Source organism: Pomacea canaliculata, linkage group LG5, assembly GCF_003073045.1.
Source record: "Pomacea canaliculata isolate SZHN2017 linkage group LG5, ASM307304v1, whole genome shotgun sequence".
Taxonomy (NCBI): domain Eukaryota; kingdom Metazoa; phylum Mollusca; class Gastropoda; order Architaenioglossa; family Ampullariidae; genus Pomacea; species Pomacea canaliculata.
In genome coordinates this window covers 23266440-23283346 of record NC_037594.1, presented here as the reverse complement: position 1 = coordinate 23283346, position 16907 = coordinate 23266440, and the positions used below count along the sequence as shown (strand labels likewise).

Genomic DNA, 16907 nt, shown 5'->3' with positions numbered 1-16907 from the left:
TACAGGGATTACAGACCAGAAAGTTTTCAGTATATTAGATTCGTATTTTATTTTTTTGTTATTGATGGAATAAACAAATATGAGATGGATCCTTACCATGGCGACATGGGGCTGATGACTGTAAGGTATTAGGAGATGACTGCTCAGTAACAGCAGGTGAGTGCAGACGACACAGGTCTGCTCTGTTCAACACGAAGCACAATCAACTGAAGGAAACTACAATTGTGAAGAAAGAAAGAAAGAAAGAAAGAAAGAAAGAAAGAAAGAAAGAAAGAAAGAAAGAAAGAAAGAAAGAAAGAAAGAAAGAAAGAAAGAAAGAAAGAAAGAAAGAAAGAATATATGTAGTTTACATCCAAACTTTTGTAATATAAAGAAGAAAAGACAGCACGAAGGAAGTAGTATTATATGCATGCATCTGTAAACTCAAGGATAGATAGCGAGAGAGAGAGAAGGTAGATAAAAGACGGAGGGAAAAGCGACAGAGAAACAGAAGGGGTGAGGCTTAGGGTGTCATAGACATAGGTACATTGGTGTGTAAATATTTTTGTACGTTAATCTGCCTCTAGTGAAGGCTGTGGGGGTTAGAGACTGCAGTGTGTGTGTCTTCTAAGAGCGAGGCATGGTCGAGGTCACTACAGGTCTGGAGCCCCGCGTGATCTCCACTGGTACACAACCCTCACGTTCTGGTGGTGGTGCTTGTTCTAATCTTCTGCAGCCAAGATCAGGGCAGTCATCTTTCTCCACAATGGCACTGGTGTAGCTGTCAGTAAAAAGGCTGAGCACACATAAACACTGTAATAGAAGTATGATGTTACTACCTTATGCCACTCTTATCTGCATCAATTAAGGATGTTAAATTATTGCTTAGTTATGTTATCTGAGTAGTTAAAACTCTTTCAAAGAGGGTTTTTTTTTTTTACATTCCAAATTACTTCATCACTATCATCATGGTTATTGCTGATGTTGTCTTAATGATGGTGATGTTATTATATGTTGTCCTTTAGCAGAAGCCAACCTTCACAAAAAGCCGCACACCAGTTCCATAAACCTTTACATTCTGTGTAGAAGCTAGCGCCTTCAGCTTGAAATATCTAACCAAACAACTTACAGGATTACAAAATAACATTTTAATCGTCCAAATAGTTTCACTCAAGCATGTTACAGCTGCCATCTATGAACTTTAAAGCATCTGCGATTTATAGTCAAAAAAGAAAAAGAGCAAAGAAGGGAGAGAAAAAATCATCAAACGGATTTTTTTAAATTTCTATTTATTTATTTTTGTTCAGTTATTCCTTAGCCAGTAAAAGCAAAGCGAAATGTGAGAAGGGTCTTGTTCTGTTTTGGTCAACGATGTCTCCGCGAATGTTTTCCTTTGCGCTCCTCTGTGCAACGCCTGTTAGAAAAAAAAAAAAGTACAGAGAGCAGAGATTGACAACTCCAAAGTTCCGTCCATTAGCCCGTTCTTTTCCCTGAAACATTTATTAAATAAACAGAAATCACACAAGGCGTGGTTGTCACTAGTGGATTTTCATTCTCGAATAAAAATAAAGTTTTAATTCAAACCGATCGCACACGCAAAAAGCAGTTGTTTTGGCAAAATTTCCGGATGCAATTTTTTTAAAGCTACAAAAAGGATTACCGAGAGCATAGAATTTGCGCATGAACGTAGTCAGAAAGATCGAGGGTTTTCTTTTCTTTTCTTTTTTTTAACTGTCCGCCATACTTGGACTAGAGTAACTTCCCTTCCACGTGTCTCTTCGCTTGAGAGTGATCTTATCCTGCACACGGCAGACATGACAAAGTCCAGCAAACGAGACTTTTGAACCTCTGGCTTAAAAAAATAAAAAATAAAAATAACCCCACCACAGTCTCTGCAGCTGCTTATCGTAGTAAGATGCGGGCTTGAACGAACAGAGGGCGGAAATTACCTAAGTAAGTATCTACCGGGTTTTTTTGTGTTGTTGTGGTTCCGGACGTTAAGAAGACGTGCGTGCTCGATGGAGGAACAGCGGATTGATGCAAGCTGGTTTAGAACAGGGGCGCTAGTCACGTGACCGTGGCCTTTTGCAGCCGCAGGTTGTGTAATCCTGCGACCATATGGCCCCTTCAAAAAGCAACACAACGGTCAGGACTGCTCACACTGGACAGCCGAGCAGGTGAGTCGCTTAACGCTCGGACTTCAGGATTCCTTTCTGTTTTAGTTTTCTGGTCGTTAGTTCAGAAACTGCTTTATGCATGCGCAAAATCAGTATGTCAAGAGAGAAGGATGTTAAAGAGGCACAGAACATTTTAGGGTAAAAATATGGGGAGGGGAATGGTTTCAAGAAGTGTTCTGTTGTCACTCTATAGGAAATCTTTGTTTTTAATTCTGTCAACTTTTTGAAAGTTAATTTTTAGAATAACTGTTCTTGGGAAACAACTTTGATGAAGCATTTCAAAGTTCGCTCTCTACCATATTTTGTTTATTTTTAAGGAGGAAGAGTACCATGTACCTTCTAACCCCTATCTGAAAATCTTCAAGACATTTTCGAATGTGTTGCTTCCACCCTGTGCCGTTTTCGCACTGTGGGGGAAGAAGATATGAATAATGAACGCTATTACTCTCATAACTCGGTTAAAACTTGATTCCTCGCACAGTTCTGTCAACTTTAAACGACCCTGAAAAGCGCTGAGGAGAGACAGGGGGAGCAACCAACTGACACACCATGACGAGGTGTGGTGGAGCGCGACAAACCATCCAGCGCACTGCGACTTCGGCAGCCGTGTGGCTGCTGACCCTGGTGGCTTTGCTGCAGTCGTCGTCCGGTGACCGCTGTCGTGCGTAAATATTACCTAGGAGCTGTGGAGGTGGACTGGGACTACGCACCTCGAGGAGACCACACGAATGTGGGCCAGTGAGTAGAACTCTGTGTGTGTGAGAGAGAGAATTTCAAAAGAATGCACACACTTGTGGGAGCTCCCAGCAACGAAGGAAAATTTCTATCTGTGTTGCAACCAAACATGGACAATAAAGATGTATTGTATTGTATTGTATATACCTCTCGCTGACTTTGCTTTGCAATATTGTTAATGTTCCCTTGGTACTTCACACAGAAATAAGATATTTTCTTACGCATAAAGAAGCAGCCACAATGGAAGTCAGCGAAGGGCTAAGAACACCGAAGTTCTGACTACAATATGTTAAGAATATTCAGTCATACATAAACCAAAGTAGTACAAGACTCTGACTGATATTGTTACACATTGTCTTCATAGTTCCTTTAAAAAAAATCCCACACACAAAATCTACGCTGTGGACCTTCATTTTCTTATTCTCTGGCATTTTGTCTGGTCAAGGTAGATTTGCCACGCTGTTCCAGAATAAGACTGAACCTGTTTTGCATATAAATTTGACAGTCCTTGTTGTCTTGATGTTTTAAAACTTTGTAACTCTATTGTATTTATTATGACTTATTTATTTATTTTTTTATCAGCAATTCGGAGTTCTACTTGAAAGGTGGTTTAAAGAGGATTGGCAGCATTTATACCAAGACGATGTACAAAATGTACACAAACGAGAAGTTTGACGAGGAACTGTCGATGAAGTCTTGGCAGGGCATTGTGGGAGCGATCATGCGCGCCGAGGTCGGCGACACGGTGTACGTGTACTTCCACAACATGGCGTCCAAGCCTGTCTCCGTCCACGTGCATGGCGTCTTTTATGATTCATATAGCGAAGGTGGGTAGAATGTTGAAACAAGGTTTAAAAATATTCTATTTAGTGCCACTCATTTCTAGAGTTACAAAGTTTAGAATCACACTCCATTTCTCTCATTATCAACGCAAGTCTAACAGCTGAACCAATCGATGCTGTCATTAAAGGTCCACAAAAATATACAGGTCTTTCTTCAAATCATCTGGTTGAATTCAGTAGAAGACCAAAATGTAACTAACTTGGGACAACCGAGGATGATTGAGTTACAGCTGAGTAAGGAATTATGCGCTGTTTAAAAAGCTTTCAAAAGAGTACTTTTTTTCCAAACAACAGTGAAACTCAATCAGTCTTTTTTTTTTTTTTGAGTCCGTTGTTCTTGAATGTAAGCGGTAAAGACAATAGGGACGAGAAAAACGAGGATGTGAGGTGTTAGCAGGGTGTGAAACCCCCCACCCTTCAGCGTCAGGAAAAATGGAAGGTGATGGACTGAAGTCAATTTAACACCAACATTCTCATACACCCACTCTAACACACATGCGCCCTCGCGCAAATTACTTTGTTTTTATCTTCATAAAACTTTCAACGTCTCTCGTCATTGGTCTTAAGTAGTTTTTCTGTGCCTCTGCGTAAACGGAAAAAAGGAAGCTAACGGAAAAAAGCCTTTCAACACCAAGACCACCACACACCGAACTGTCTTCGTCACGGTCTTTAATTGTTTCTTTGTGTCTTGGTGTAAAAAGGTCGTTTCAAAACTGTTTTCAATTTCTTTTCCTAAGACTTCACGTAACTTCTGTCGATCGAAATGGTTGTTTACAGTTTAGAGTTGACAGAAGGAAGAAAACAAGTAATCGTACATCTTTTTTAGAGACAGACATTTAAAGATTTATATTTTCCCTATATTTTTCAATGCACACAAATAAAATCTGATCCCTCTGTCTTTTCCCCTTTACTACTGGTTGTGTTGTTATCGAGCTTTAAGGAGAAATTCTGTGTAGTATTTTTTTTCTTCAAACGTGTGCAGGTGCCGTCTACAAGGGCAAGGACAAGAGGCCGGGGGACTCAGTGGCTCCAGGGGATGTGTACGAGTACAAGTGGGAGATCAAAGAGGAGGCTGGACCCGCACAAGGTGACGATGCCTGCATCCCCTGGCCCTTCCACTCCCACGCTGAGTACCCGACAAGGAGATCAACGCTGGCCTCGTCGGCGTTTTGTTGGTGTGTCGGAAAGGTAAGAGCCGGAAAGCGAAGTAGGGGTGTCTCTCTCTCTGTGTGTGGAGTGGATGGTGGGAGGGTAAAGGAGGAAAGAAAAGGGGAAATAAGCTCGACGCGTGTGTGGATGAACAGCATGGTGATTATGGTTCCACTCCGGGGAGACGATTTTATACATGAATCGTTCCTGCCTTTGATCGACAAGAAATTACAAGTCCTTCAGTGTCTAGTTCATATTTTCTGGGAACAAATTTAGTCAAGAAAAGTACCAGTCATATTCGTACGGACCACATCTTTTGGTGTATAAAGTTCGCACTTTTTTCATCTGCTCTTTACTTAATATAAAGAAAATCCAGTTTTAAAAATTCAGCAGTCACAAACAGCAGTATGGTAGACAAATATAGAATCACTTTCTCTGAAGATTTCTGGTGAGCTGTCCACCAAAAAAAGTTTATTAGACAACTGATCTTTTTTTTTTTCTTATGCTGACTTAAATAAAATTTTCTGTGTGCAGTCTTTGTAAGGATACATTAGTAATAGAATTTCTTGAAGCGTTAACTTTTAATGATGTCATTGTCATCAAAGGGTTCAATTCTGACTCTAAGGACTCCCCCGCCTCCATAGATACAGAAATAGAGGCAGAGAAAAAAAGCGAGGAAAATGTTGCGCTGACCTGATATACATATACTCCTTTTTTGAAAAAAAAGACATATTACACGCTTTCCGCTGCTGAATAGGAAAGAAAATTAAAAATCCCCAGTATGTCAGTTTCTAAAAGATGAATTATGTTTACGTACCCTAGCTTCCAGTTATATATATATTCATTTTATTTATCAGGAAGCTGTTATCATATTAACGAAAAAAGAAATACACTATCGCTCTTACTTTCGCTCTAAAAAAAACACACAAACAAATGGGGAAGGGGTTAGTTGGGCGAATCGGAAGTGCCAAAAGAGAAATTTTTGTTGAATAAGTTTTGAAACTGGACTCCGGTCACAACAGTTCACGAACTAACACAAATAGCAGGGAACTACTGATCCAAGCACTTTTCTATCTCTGAATGTTGTCCCAGTGGGCAGCAGTACTGATAATTTTTTTTTCAGAAATTTTGAACGATAAGGGTGAGCGTAAAGACGTGAACCGCGAGTTCGTCGTGCTCCTCAAGGTGTTCGACGAGAACCGCAGCCTCCATGCCGAGCAAAACATCGACTGGTGCGGGGACAAAGAATCTTGCAAAAAGTTGCTGTCTGAAGGGGACAAGGAGTTCTACGCCTCCAACTACATGCATTCCATCAACGGTTACATGTATGCACACGGCTCTCCGTTCAGCGTTTGTGGCGGCGACACCATCGCCTGGCACGTGCTCGCCATAGGAGGACACTCCGATGTTCACAGCTTCGTTGTGGATGGCGAGGTGCTGACACTTGGCCCTGCTAGGTAATGAGGTCACGGATTTTGTCTTTGTCTCTAAATCTGATTTTCGTATGTCAGGTAAAAATATTTGTTTAAGTTCTCAGCACGATCTCAGTGATATCGATTTCAGTAATTAGTCATAATATTTGGAGTTTGACTAATGAGGTCTTCTGGCAACTTTGTAACAACAATGAATAAATATTAATTATAATGTTCGTGCATAATGCCTTTACTATGCAAAAGTAACCATTGTTTCGCAAGATTTTCGGAACAACGACAAAAGGTTGACAGAGAGAAGTGCGCTGTCTTATTTTCTTATAATAATAATAATAATAATAAAAACTTGTGAAAGCTTCACTGTACACCGTCAGTCAGTGCTAGCGACGCCGAAAGAATGGATACAAGTAGTATAGTCTTGAAAATATGCCACAGGATTATTTCGGCCGAGGTCCTGCCTGGAACTTTTCATCACGGCGGCCATGACAGCTGGAGCTCCTGGAAAGAAACTGATTTTCTGTGCCGTGTCCAATCATCTGGAAGGTACTTGATTGCTCCTTTTCTTTCTGCTTCTTCCGCTATCTCTTTCTTTCCCTCTTCCTTTTTTTTTTAACTTGTTTTAATGCATTTCAAAATCAGTTCTCTCCACTAGTCTTCTTTGAACGGATTTGACACTGTGTCTCAGAGGGAGAGTCGGCCTTCCTGGACGTGCACGATTGTGGTGTTCAGCAGCAGGCGCCGGTGCCAGGTAACATCCGTCGCTACTACATGATGGTGGACGAGTATCTGTGGGACTACGCGCCCACTGGCATGGACATGTACTCAGGCACCCCGCTCATTTCGGAGGACAGGTGAAACATCTCAGCTACATGACCTTTTTGTCTCTGTTATTGTTTTGTTAAACTCTGTTAAAGTTTTGATGAGAAATGCAGCTTAAAAATTGTTTCAATAGGAAAAGACACACCTTACGATAAAAATCTATAGCAATTATCTGTAAAGTCCTCATATGATCCACTGTGGGTGTTGGCATCTCAATTTGCCATTCAACCGTAATTCGCTAAACGTCAATGAGTCATTAAGCCAAGCTAGTAAGTGAATGTTAGTCATTCAGCCAGTTAGGTTTTTGAAAGCGTAGATGACCAGACATGTATTGGAATTTTTATTCATTCCCTCTAATAACTCGTGTGTGTGTGTCTTTACGGTGAAAAGCATTCAGTCCAAGTACTTCGCAGCGAGCAAGAACCGTATCGGCTCCATGTACTACAAGTACCTGTACTTCCAGTACGAGGACCCCGAGTTCAAATACCGCATGTCCCGGTCTGGTAGCGACAAAGCACTTGGGGATGCTAGGGCCACTCATCAAAGTGGAGGAAGGCGAGACCCTAGAAGTGATTTTATACAACAATGCCTCTCGTCCCTTCTCCTTCTTCCCTTACGGACTCGTCCCGCAGGACAAGGCCATGGACAAGAGTAAGTTCTGTTCACACTACCTCCCCTCCACACGCGGTCTTTCTTTGACCCTTGACTGATGCCAAAGGCACATATAGGTGTGTATCATCCAGGAAATGCCAGGTGAAAATGATGATACCAGTCTGCTTTTTCCCCGATCTCGTGACTGATGTCTTAGATACATATACTATATATATATCCGTGGGACATCATTTTTTTCTTTGTTGTGAGAGCTGTTTTTGGATATTGTTACTGCGCTGGGCTTAACGCACAGTCTGTAGTAACATGATGTTGAAGATCGATGACTATATCGTTATATATTAATGGTTGCAACTCTAGCTGAATTGTCTTTTTTCAGGCGGCTTGCACAACATTCCTGTGTCTCCGAAGTCGACGTGGAAGTACGTCTATTTCGTGCCACCAGCCGCGCCGCAACCCGCAGGGGCTCCCCCGTGTACGACCACCATGTACCAGTCAGCAGTTGACCCCACCATGGACATTAACTCTGGCCTAGTTGGCACCATACTCATCTGCAAAGCCCAAATCAATTAACGAAGAACAGTACCTGGTGAGTAGTATGTGCAACATCCGTAACAAACATAGACGCGACACACATCAAGTCATTATTTCTTGATATATAACATCTTTGTGCATATACATATATCGAGTGAATATACATCCTGTGCTGCTAAGTAAGCATACTGCGAGAAGAAAATATTCTCTAAAACAGAATGTAATTAATCTTTCAGTCGTTATTGTAGGCCAACACAAAAGAAGCTGCATACTTCTGTCTCAGAGTTAGTAAGGTTCTCTGGGAATTTTATCACATCTGAGGCTAAAGAAACTTCTAGCCAATGGTTTGCAGTGAGAGTATCCTGTGATTTTCTTTTGACAGAAAGATGGTTATGAGCGAGTACTGTATCTGGCGGTCATAGACGAAAACTTGTCTTGGCTCATTGATAAAAACATCCAAAGCTTCACCGTGTCTTCGGAGGTGTCAAAGGACGACCACGAGTTCTGGGAGTCCAACAGAATGGCTTGTGCGTGAATTAAATACCTGTCTTTCTATCTTAGTGCCATTCTATTTAATCATTTATACAGGTAATTAAGTAAAAAAACTATTTATCTATCTTTAATTTATTCTATCTAGGTATACGTGAATTAAATAAAGATCTATTTCTCTGTCTGTCTTTCTTCCTGTCCTTCTCTCTGTGTGTCTGATCATTAATCTAGGTCAGCTTTGTAGTCGCGAAAGAACCTTCCCGAATTTTCTCTGTATTATTTACAAACTACTGTTTAAATCGGATAGTAGTATTTTGCGTGACTTATTATAAATACTTGTGTAATTCCCTTCATCAAGGCTCCAAGTCCATGTCATTGTTACCAACCCTTTAAGGAAAAAAAAAAGTGCTGAAGTGTCCACCATTCAAATGCGATACTTTCCCGAACCCTAACCCTAGTCTCTTCAAAATTCAATGAGCATCAACATGCAGCATCTTAGGGCACAACGTCATTGGCTCAGCTTGACCCCTTAAATATTAAAATAAGACAGGTCATTAAAGTTGCTCGTTAACTAGAATGAACATATTTTCCTTATGTTGTTGATTCATTATCTTAGCTGTAAATGTTGATTAAATATGGCGTTTTTTTTCATCCAGCGATCAACGGACTTTCGTATGGCAATGTTTACGGACTGGACTTCTGCAAGTACGACAATGTGTACTGGCATCTCTTTTCTTTGGGCGACGAGTCAGACGTGCAGGCCGCGCACTTCCATGGCCTCAACTTTCTCATCGACGGACGAGTGAGTGACACGGTGTCCCTGTTCCCCGGCAAGACCACGGCACTCAAGGCGTCCGTCAAAAAGGAAGGTCTGTAGTCAGCATGCGATTGGACGGTTGTGTGAGTGAGTTGCTTCTTGAAACTGTTTTTTTCTCCTCTTGCATCATTTCTGTTTTTCTTTTCTCCATAACTTTTTGTCTTATCTTTCGATAGCCGCAACCAGGTTAATGTGGACCATAAGTGTTGTGCAGTTAAGCAACTGGAAAAAGGAGTATATTTAGTAAGTCCACAGCAATACTTGCTAGTGCCGCATGTATTGAGCGGAGGCAGAGCAGGCCTGGGGCCGTAGTGATGTAGTTATGGTCGTTTTCCTGGTACAGCCTGGGAAACTCAAGGACAAGCGTCTTGTTTCCGAAGTTATAAGACGGTGTCCGGACCCCTGAAGTTGTAATTAAAACCTAAGGGGCAAAGATATCCTAGCAAAAAAGGAAGAAGTGTCCGCGGGGTCTGAACAGTCCTTTATAACTTCGGAAACAAGACGCTTCCCCTTAAATTCCTCATTTTGCTCTGGGGAACCGACTTACTCTCACCCCTGGAGTTTGGAATGCCTCTTTCCGGAAGAAGTAAAGCCAATTATTCTCTCATAACCACCGGATATAAAATACATTTCTACAGTTTATATTTCTTGTGGCGGCAATGCTAGTATTAATCTGGTGTTTTCAACATGCCCGCAGGAACTTGGGTGATAGAGAGCACCAACACCAAGCATTTCGAGGCCGGCATGTTCGCCATGTATGGTGTGGACGAGTGCAGCGAGCCCAAGGCGGAAGCATACAAGGCAGAAGTCATCAATCCACAGGAGAAAGCAAAAGAAGAGAAGAAGAAGTTGGAGGAGGAAGGACCGATTCGCAAATATTTCATCGCTGCTGAGGAGATCGAGTGGGATTACGAGCCTCCCTGGGCCTCCATGAAAAGTGGAAGGTAGGGGGACTGGTATACAATGCAGACAGAGTGAGAGACAAGTCAAAGTGACTAGAGGTACAGGTAGAGGTAGTTAAGGATAACTATTGAATACAGAGAGAGAGATAAGGTAATTGTTAGATAACTGACCATTGTTAGATAACTGCAATTTTTCTCTTTCTTTCTCTTTTTCTCAGTGGCGTAGGAAATGCCCCCTCAATAAAGATACTGATACTAAGGGGGAAAGATTGCGAACGTTGTTCACTGTCAGCATGGAGTCCCCCCCCCCCATCTTTCTACGCCTCTGTCTCTTTTACACGCATATATAATTATATTATTTTTACTAATATTATTGTAATTCTAAACAAGCTGCGTATCTCTACCTTTACGTCGATTAAGGTTTCTCAATTATACCATGAAGCTGCCTTCACTTAGCATGGTAGCCAATGATTTTAGCTCTCGCCAACTATACCTTAGCTAACTCTGTCAGATCTGTCTGTGTGTGAGCAACTTTTATCAGCTACCGCTGTTGTGTTCAACAACTGTCCACCCCTCTCCATCCTATATTCCTCAAGATTACGGGCTAGTACATACACGTTTTGTCCACAGGCACCGAAGGAGCAGCGGCGGATCAGGGGAGGGAAGCAGCAGCAGCAGCAGCAGCGGCTCAGGGGAGGGAAGCGGTGATGGGTGGAGCATGAGCAGTGTGTACAAGAAGGCCGTCTTCCGGCAGTACACGGACAAGCACTTCCTGCTGCCCGTCAAGCGCGAGAAGCAGGCTGAGCATCTGGGCATCCTGGGACCCATGATCCACGCGCAGGTTGGAGACACTCTGGAGGTGGTCTTCAAGAACATGGCCTCCAAGCCGTACTCCATCTACACACACGTAGTGGAGACGGACAAGGAGAATGAAGGCGCCCACTACAAAGACTACACCGACTCGCAGAAAGACGATAAGGTGAAGGTCGGGACAAACTATGTCACAGAATGACCGCTAGGGGCTGGTCAAAAAAGGGGCGAAATTTCCCACTTTATGGTTTATCAAAAAACAAAGCGGGAAAAGTTTCTTTCAAAAGACATATTTTATGTGAAAAAATACCATTTTCCCTTTGTCGGTTTTTATCCTTAACTACACACTAGTTAACGAAGAAATATGAAGGATCCTTTCGTTGACATCGGTAAGATCCTTTATACCGAAGTCATCTATCACATGCTTCTACCAAATGTTAGGAGCTATTTCCGTATAGAAGCATTTGAGGAAAGACCTTTGAGGAAATACACTTTTGACCCAGAGGTGCTTCCATAACACACGATTTAAAATGTTATAATACCGACTTCAATGATTGCAATTTATTATTCTAGGAGTGATAATAAGGATAGTAAATATATTTAAGAAAATAATGACCCTAATGAAACTGTTAACAAGAAAACATTTGCTTACCACAATTTAACTGTTAGCCATAGTCAAAACTACGATCGATATAACCTTCGCCATCAGCAGCTACTAATGACACCATTTTACAGATAATGAACCTCTTTAGATTATAGTTAGAAATCGTGAGCTAGAGACGTTTAGAAAAATATTTTCCTCACTTCATTGCCAGGGGGACTTAGTAAATGTTTAAAGTAAGAAACAATAATATATTTCAACTAACATAAATAATATAATTTTTAAAATACGAAAAATATATAGTTATAAATAATAATAATTTTGTAAATACAAATTGACTTTCAGAAATCGTTTTTTTACATTTTTTTTTTTTACATTTATGGACAATTTAGGACAATACTGTCTCATGCATTGCACAAGGTGTTTTGTTAATATTCGTACACAAAATTTCCAGAGCTTTGCTTCAAGAAAGGATAATGATTTTAAAACAGCAATATCTATCCTACCTAATCTTAAAATGTCTCAAATACACTTTTTCAAATTCATGATTTTTTTTACTAATAAACGCATTTTCTTTGAAAGTGATCCAGATTTGTTTTCTGTGTGCGAGACTGAGATAGTTGTACCAGTGGCGATGGTACAGGGTTTAATATCCAGTTACAGACACCTTGTGCAATGCGGGAGACCTCCAGACAAACTAAATATAGATCTCATAATTATTTTTAAATTTTGCTCTTACATATTATTTGTGTAAAACGCCCAGGTACAAAAATTAATGTCTTAATGCTTTCAACTTTCAATAAGATTTTTTTTTTTAGCAGTGAAACGTGTTGCAGAAGGAAGAAATACTAAGTCAGTGGCGTAGGAACCAGCGGGCTAGAGGTGAGGGGCAGCCGCCCCCTAAAAAAGATACTGAGGGGACAAGAATGTGAACCTCGGGCATCGTCAGCCTCCCCCCCACAAAAAAAAAAATAAATAAATAAAACACCAACAATAACAAACAAACCGAATATCTTCCTGCGCCACTATAATTGTAATCCACGGAATTCTTTTTAAGACCATGCTTTGAGCTGTCATCAGATAAACAAGGAAATGATAAAAAAAAATTAGAAGGAAACACAATTTCTACATGAAATCTGCGTAGATATTCCAATTCTTCTTAAGACAGAGTAATCTAAACAAAACTACCATAATATACACAAATATAATAAAAGAATTTTAATAACTATCTAGTTGTAATATTTAGTTCAATAAAGAAACAAATAGTCCTTTCTAATGACAAGAATCAAGAATCCTAGTTTCCCAAAAGAAAAATATTAACAAACTTAGACCAAACAAACCAAATAAAATAGTTTTTCTTAATATCTATCTTTGAGCGAAAAAAAACCATTGTTTATAGCCGCATGAAACCCCAGTACTGCTTAAAACATATTTTAACTTATATATTAAAAATAAGTCTTGAGATGACTCCTTATCCTTACTACCGTTGATTTCTCTATACTCCAAACACATAATAACATCAGCGAGAAAGATTAGTCCACTTATTTAGCAACGCCTGCAGACAGAAATAAGACAAAAGTTTGACAGGTCTGTGAGGAGGGATGAAAGACGAGGGAGACCTTTACAAATAAGAATCCTTTACCCGGCAGGTGGAGCCAGGGGAGTCCTACACGTACCGCTGGAAGGTCCCCACTCCCTTGCAGTTGGCGTCGCCCTGCTTCTCCTCGCTGTACTACTCGGCCGCCAAGTACCCGGATGACGTGTACTCGGGGCTGGTGGGGCCGCTGGTCATCTGCCAGAAGGGTGTGCTCAACCCACAAGGCGTACGAGGCGATGTCAACCAGGAGTTTGCTCTGCTCTTCATGGTCTTCGATGAGAACCGCAGCAAGTACCTGCACGACAACGTTCAGACGCACGCCCCCGAGCTGGCTCACTACAAGGGCATGTGGAGCGACGAGTACTTCGTCAGCCAGAACAAGTGGCACACCATCAACGGCTATTCCTTCACGCACGTGCCGGGGCTGGAGATGCTCAAGGGCCAAGGCGTGGCCTGGCACGTGTTCAGCTTTGGTTCCTCCTCTGACATCCACTCCGTGCACTTTCACGGACATCCCCTCCTGCAGGAGGCTGGCGGCCCGCGAGTCGTGGACACTGTGGGCGTGCTGCCCGAGGTAGGTCTCCAAGGATTACAATATTAATTAACCTGAGCACACACCATCTTGAATAGGTGACACGCTTGACAGTATCTTTTAACGACATACAACTGCCCATCCAAAAATTGTTCCGGGGACAATGATAGTCCGGAGCAGGACCCACAGTTTCAAAAAACCGATTCCATGCATTTTAAGAGTTTCAGGTCTTACGTGTTTCTGTTGCAGTGTGTTATTTTCATTTTTGTAATACTAACTGTAAGCTTTTGTCCTCTCATGCTAGACATGTGTTTAATGAATTAAGATTAATCGCAGACATCGATTGTGCACGATCATAAGACTTCTTTTGTATTAAATACCTGAAAGTCTAGTGATTTTTGCCTGCATCCTTGAGTACTTATCCTTGTTAAGCATGTCAGCTAGAAATTCTTTTGCATTATATGTCATCATGATGCCTTGTAATGCGTCAACTGCTGTGTAAATCGTACGGATGTTTCGTGTCCCAGATGTCGAAAGACCTGCTCATGCAAGCTAAGAACGAGGGTACTTGGATGATCCATTGCGACGTTTCCGGTCACATGGAGATGGGGATGGTCACCACATACTCGGTCAAGAGCCCGCTAGACTCCATGGAGGTCAAGCCCGTCGCAGCTGCCCCGCCGCCCGAGAAGCAGCTGGAACTGGTCAAGATCCAGGCCGAAACAACAGGCCAAGCAACAGGCCATCGCAGCTGCCCAGGCGCAGCTGCAGCAGGCGGCGGCGGCAGCTGCGGCTGTGCAGGCGGCAAAAGCTCAAGGAGCTGCGGAGGCCCTGGCCCAGCAGGCGGCGGCGGCCCAAGCGCAGGCCCAGGCCCAGGCCGAAGGGACAGCTCTTGGAGTGAAAGAAGCCCAGGATAAAATCAAGGAGCTGCAGAAGATCGCCGAAGAGAAAGCAGCCAAAGCCGCCAAGGTGGCCAAGCTGCAACAGCTGGCGGCGAACGAGGCGGCCGCGATCAAGAAGGCAGAAGTAGATGCCAAGAACGAGGCTGGGCTAAAGCCGGTCGTCATCGAGAGTAAGGCCGAGGACTTCGCCAAGGACTATTCCTACAGCGAGGGGACCTACAAAGAAGGCGCGGAGTACATGGAGCAAAATGGCGGCGACTCTTCCTACGACGAGTGGTACGACGAGTCGGAGGAATGGTCCGAAGATTCTATGGGCGAGGGGAACAGCGAGGATTACGGAAAGGATTACAGCGAAGGCGGCATGGGCTCCCACTCGGACCAGTCGGAATACTACAAGCTCAAGCTATGATACAAACGCCGTTCAGCTAGCGGGCAACCAGTTCTCACCAATCTTTAGTGATTTTCGCACAGCAACGCGCGGGGGAGGAGACAATGATGTACAACATTATACAATAAAAACCTAAATTAGGGAATGCATATAATGTTCTGGAATGTCCTACTGACTACCCAGTTCCACAGAGGCTGGTAAACGTGTTTGAATGCTATGCTTTCGTGAAGACAAGACTGGAGATGTGTGGTCCTTCACAGTACAAGCCAAGTGTATTGCCTGTGTGCGTGAGAACGGCTAAACCCGCAAAACTTTTAGGACAGTTCAGCACTTAAGGCCAACTTGCTTACCACGTGCATCTTTCGTATGCTTTTCACTTTGTGCAGCTTCCTATACAGTGCTGATAGAGATAATGTTCTGGGCGGTGGTGTGCATGCATATACGTAAGCACTTGCATGCCTGTGCAATAGGTATGTACAAGGAAGTGTGTGTGTGTGAGAGAGAGAAAGGAGAGAGAGAGAGAGACTGTGCGCTAACGTAGGTGTTAATGATTTCTCCAAGATGCCCTTCTTTTAGACAAAAAATAAAACGAAAATTTACAAAAATTCAGAGTAAACTCAGTTATAGTTTCTTTGTCAGTTGGTCTTTAAACTTTAAGGAAACTTTCGACAGGTTTTCGTTTTCAAATTAGACATGTTGAAAACGACAATCTTTTCAGATTATGGGGTAGCTTGTGAAATACTTATCAATATTAATAAGATGTGTGTATTCTTTGGCTGAAAGGCAGTTAGTCGATGAGAAAGTGAAGAACTAGGGCAAGGTGGCTTCTGACATCAAATCGAAAACGCTTTCTCCATTGACATGTCATTACAATGTAATGCCCACTAGGTTACTGCCAGAAGGTGTTAAACTATGAGACATTACATGAAATGCACTCGTAGGCGTACAAGCATACAAGAAAATTTCATCTTATTAAATACAAATATACTTGTTGAGTATTTGTTTATGTAATGAGAAGAATACTTGTGTTTTGTGTGTTTGTGTGTGTGTGTGCACAAGATGGATGACTCCCATGTGTGACAGATTGTCAGAACTGTGGATGCCAGGTACATTTCTTGTTTTGTGGTAAGCAGCATGTTCACTATCGTTAGCTGCATGAAGGTCAGTTGTTTGGACTAACGTAAGACACATTTTTTTTGCATTAATTTATACACGTCTAATTACAGGCAAGAGGACTTGTATTAACAAGATTTATTTCCAACTCAGCACAGTGAGTGAAGTATGTAAATAAATGATATAATTAACATTATTTTCTATTTCCAAAATAAAAGTGAATGACTGTTTATAATAACACCTAAAAAATAAACAAGCTTTTAATTCAAGTAATCTCTTGGTTTTATTTCGTGTCACAGTGTAATACAGCAATAAAAATAGTAACAAAGCTTGCACAAAATAAGAAACAAAAAGCAAACAACACAAAAAAACCATACACACTTTCTCTCTCTTTTTCTTTCAGGTATATAACTTTTTCGTCTCCTTTTCTCCCTTCTTCTATCTCTGCTTGCATACAATAAAATAATTCATTAGGTTAATTA

At 41.8% G+C, this 16907-nt stretch overlaps 1 protein-coding gene across 1 annotated transcript; it reads left to right on the top strand.

Moving 5' to 3' along the window:
- Positions 1 to 1528: 1528 nt before the first annotated feature.
- On the top strand, positions 1529 to 14973 carry LOC112564110 (hephaestin-like protein 1). The gene is given in 17 exon segments (XM_025238714.1): positions 1529 to 2156; positions 2638 to 2894; positions 3474 to 3718; positions 4716 to 4870; positions 4873 to 4921; positions 6006 to 6339; positions 6748 to 6855; positions 6998 to 7033; positions 7065 to 7138; positions 7522 to 7782; positions 8120 to 8307; positions 8657 to 8801; positions 9420 to 9632; positions 10278 to 10524; positions 11113 to 11461; positions 13543 to 14064; positions 14550 to 14973. Coding segments are annotated over 15 exon segments (3255 nt in total). The 5' UTR covers positions 1529 to 2156; positions 2638 to 2894; positions 3474 to 3534; the 3' UTR covers positions 14940 to 14973.
- The last annotated feature ends 1934 nt before the right edge of the window (positions 14974 to 16907 follow it).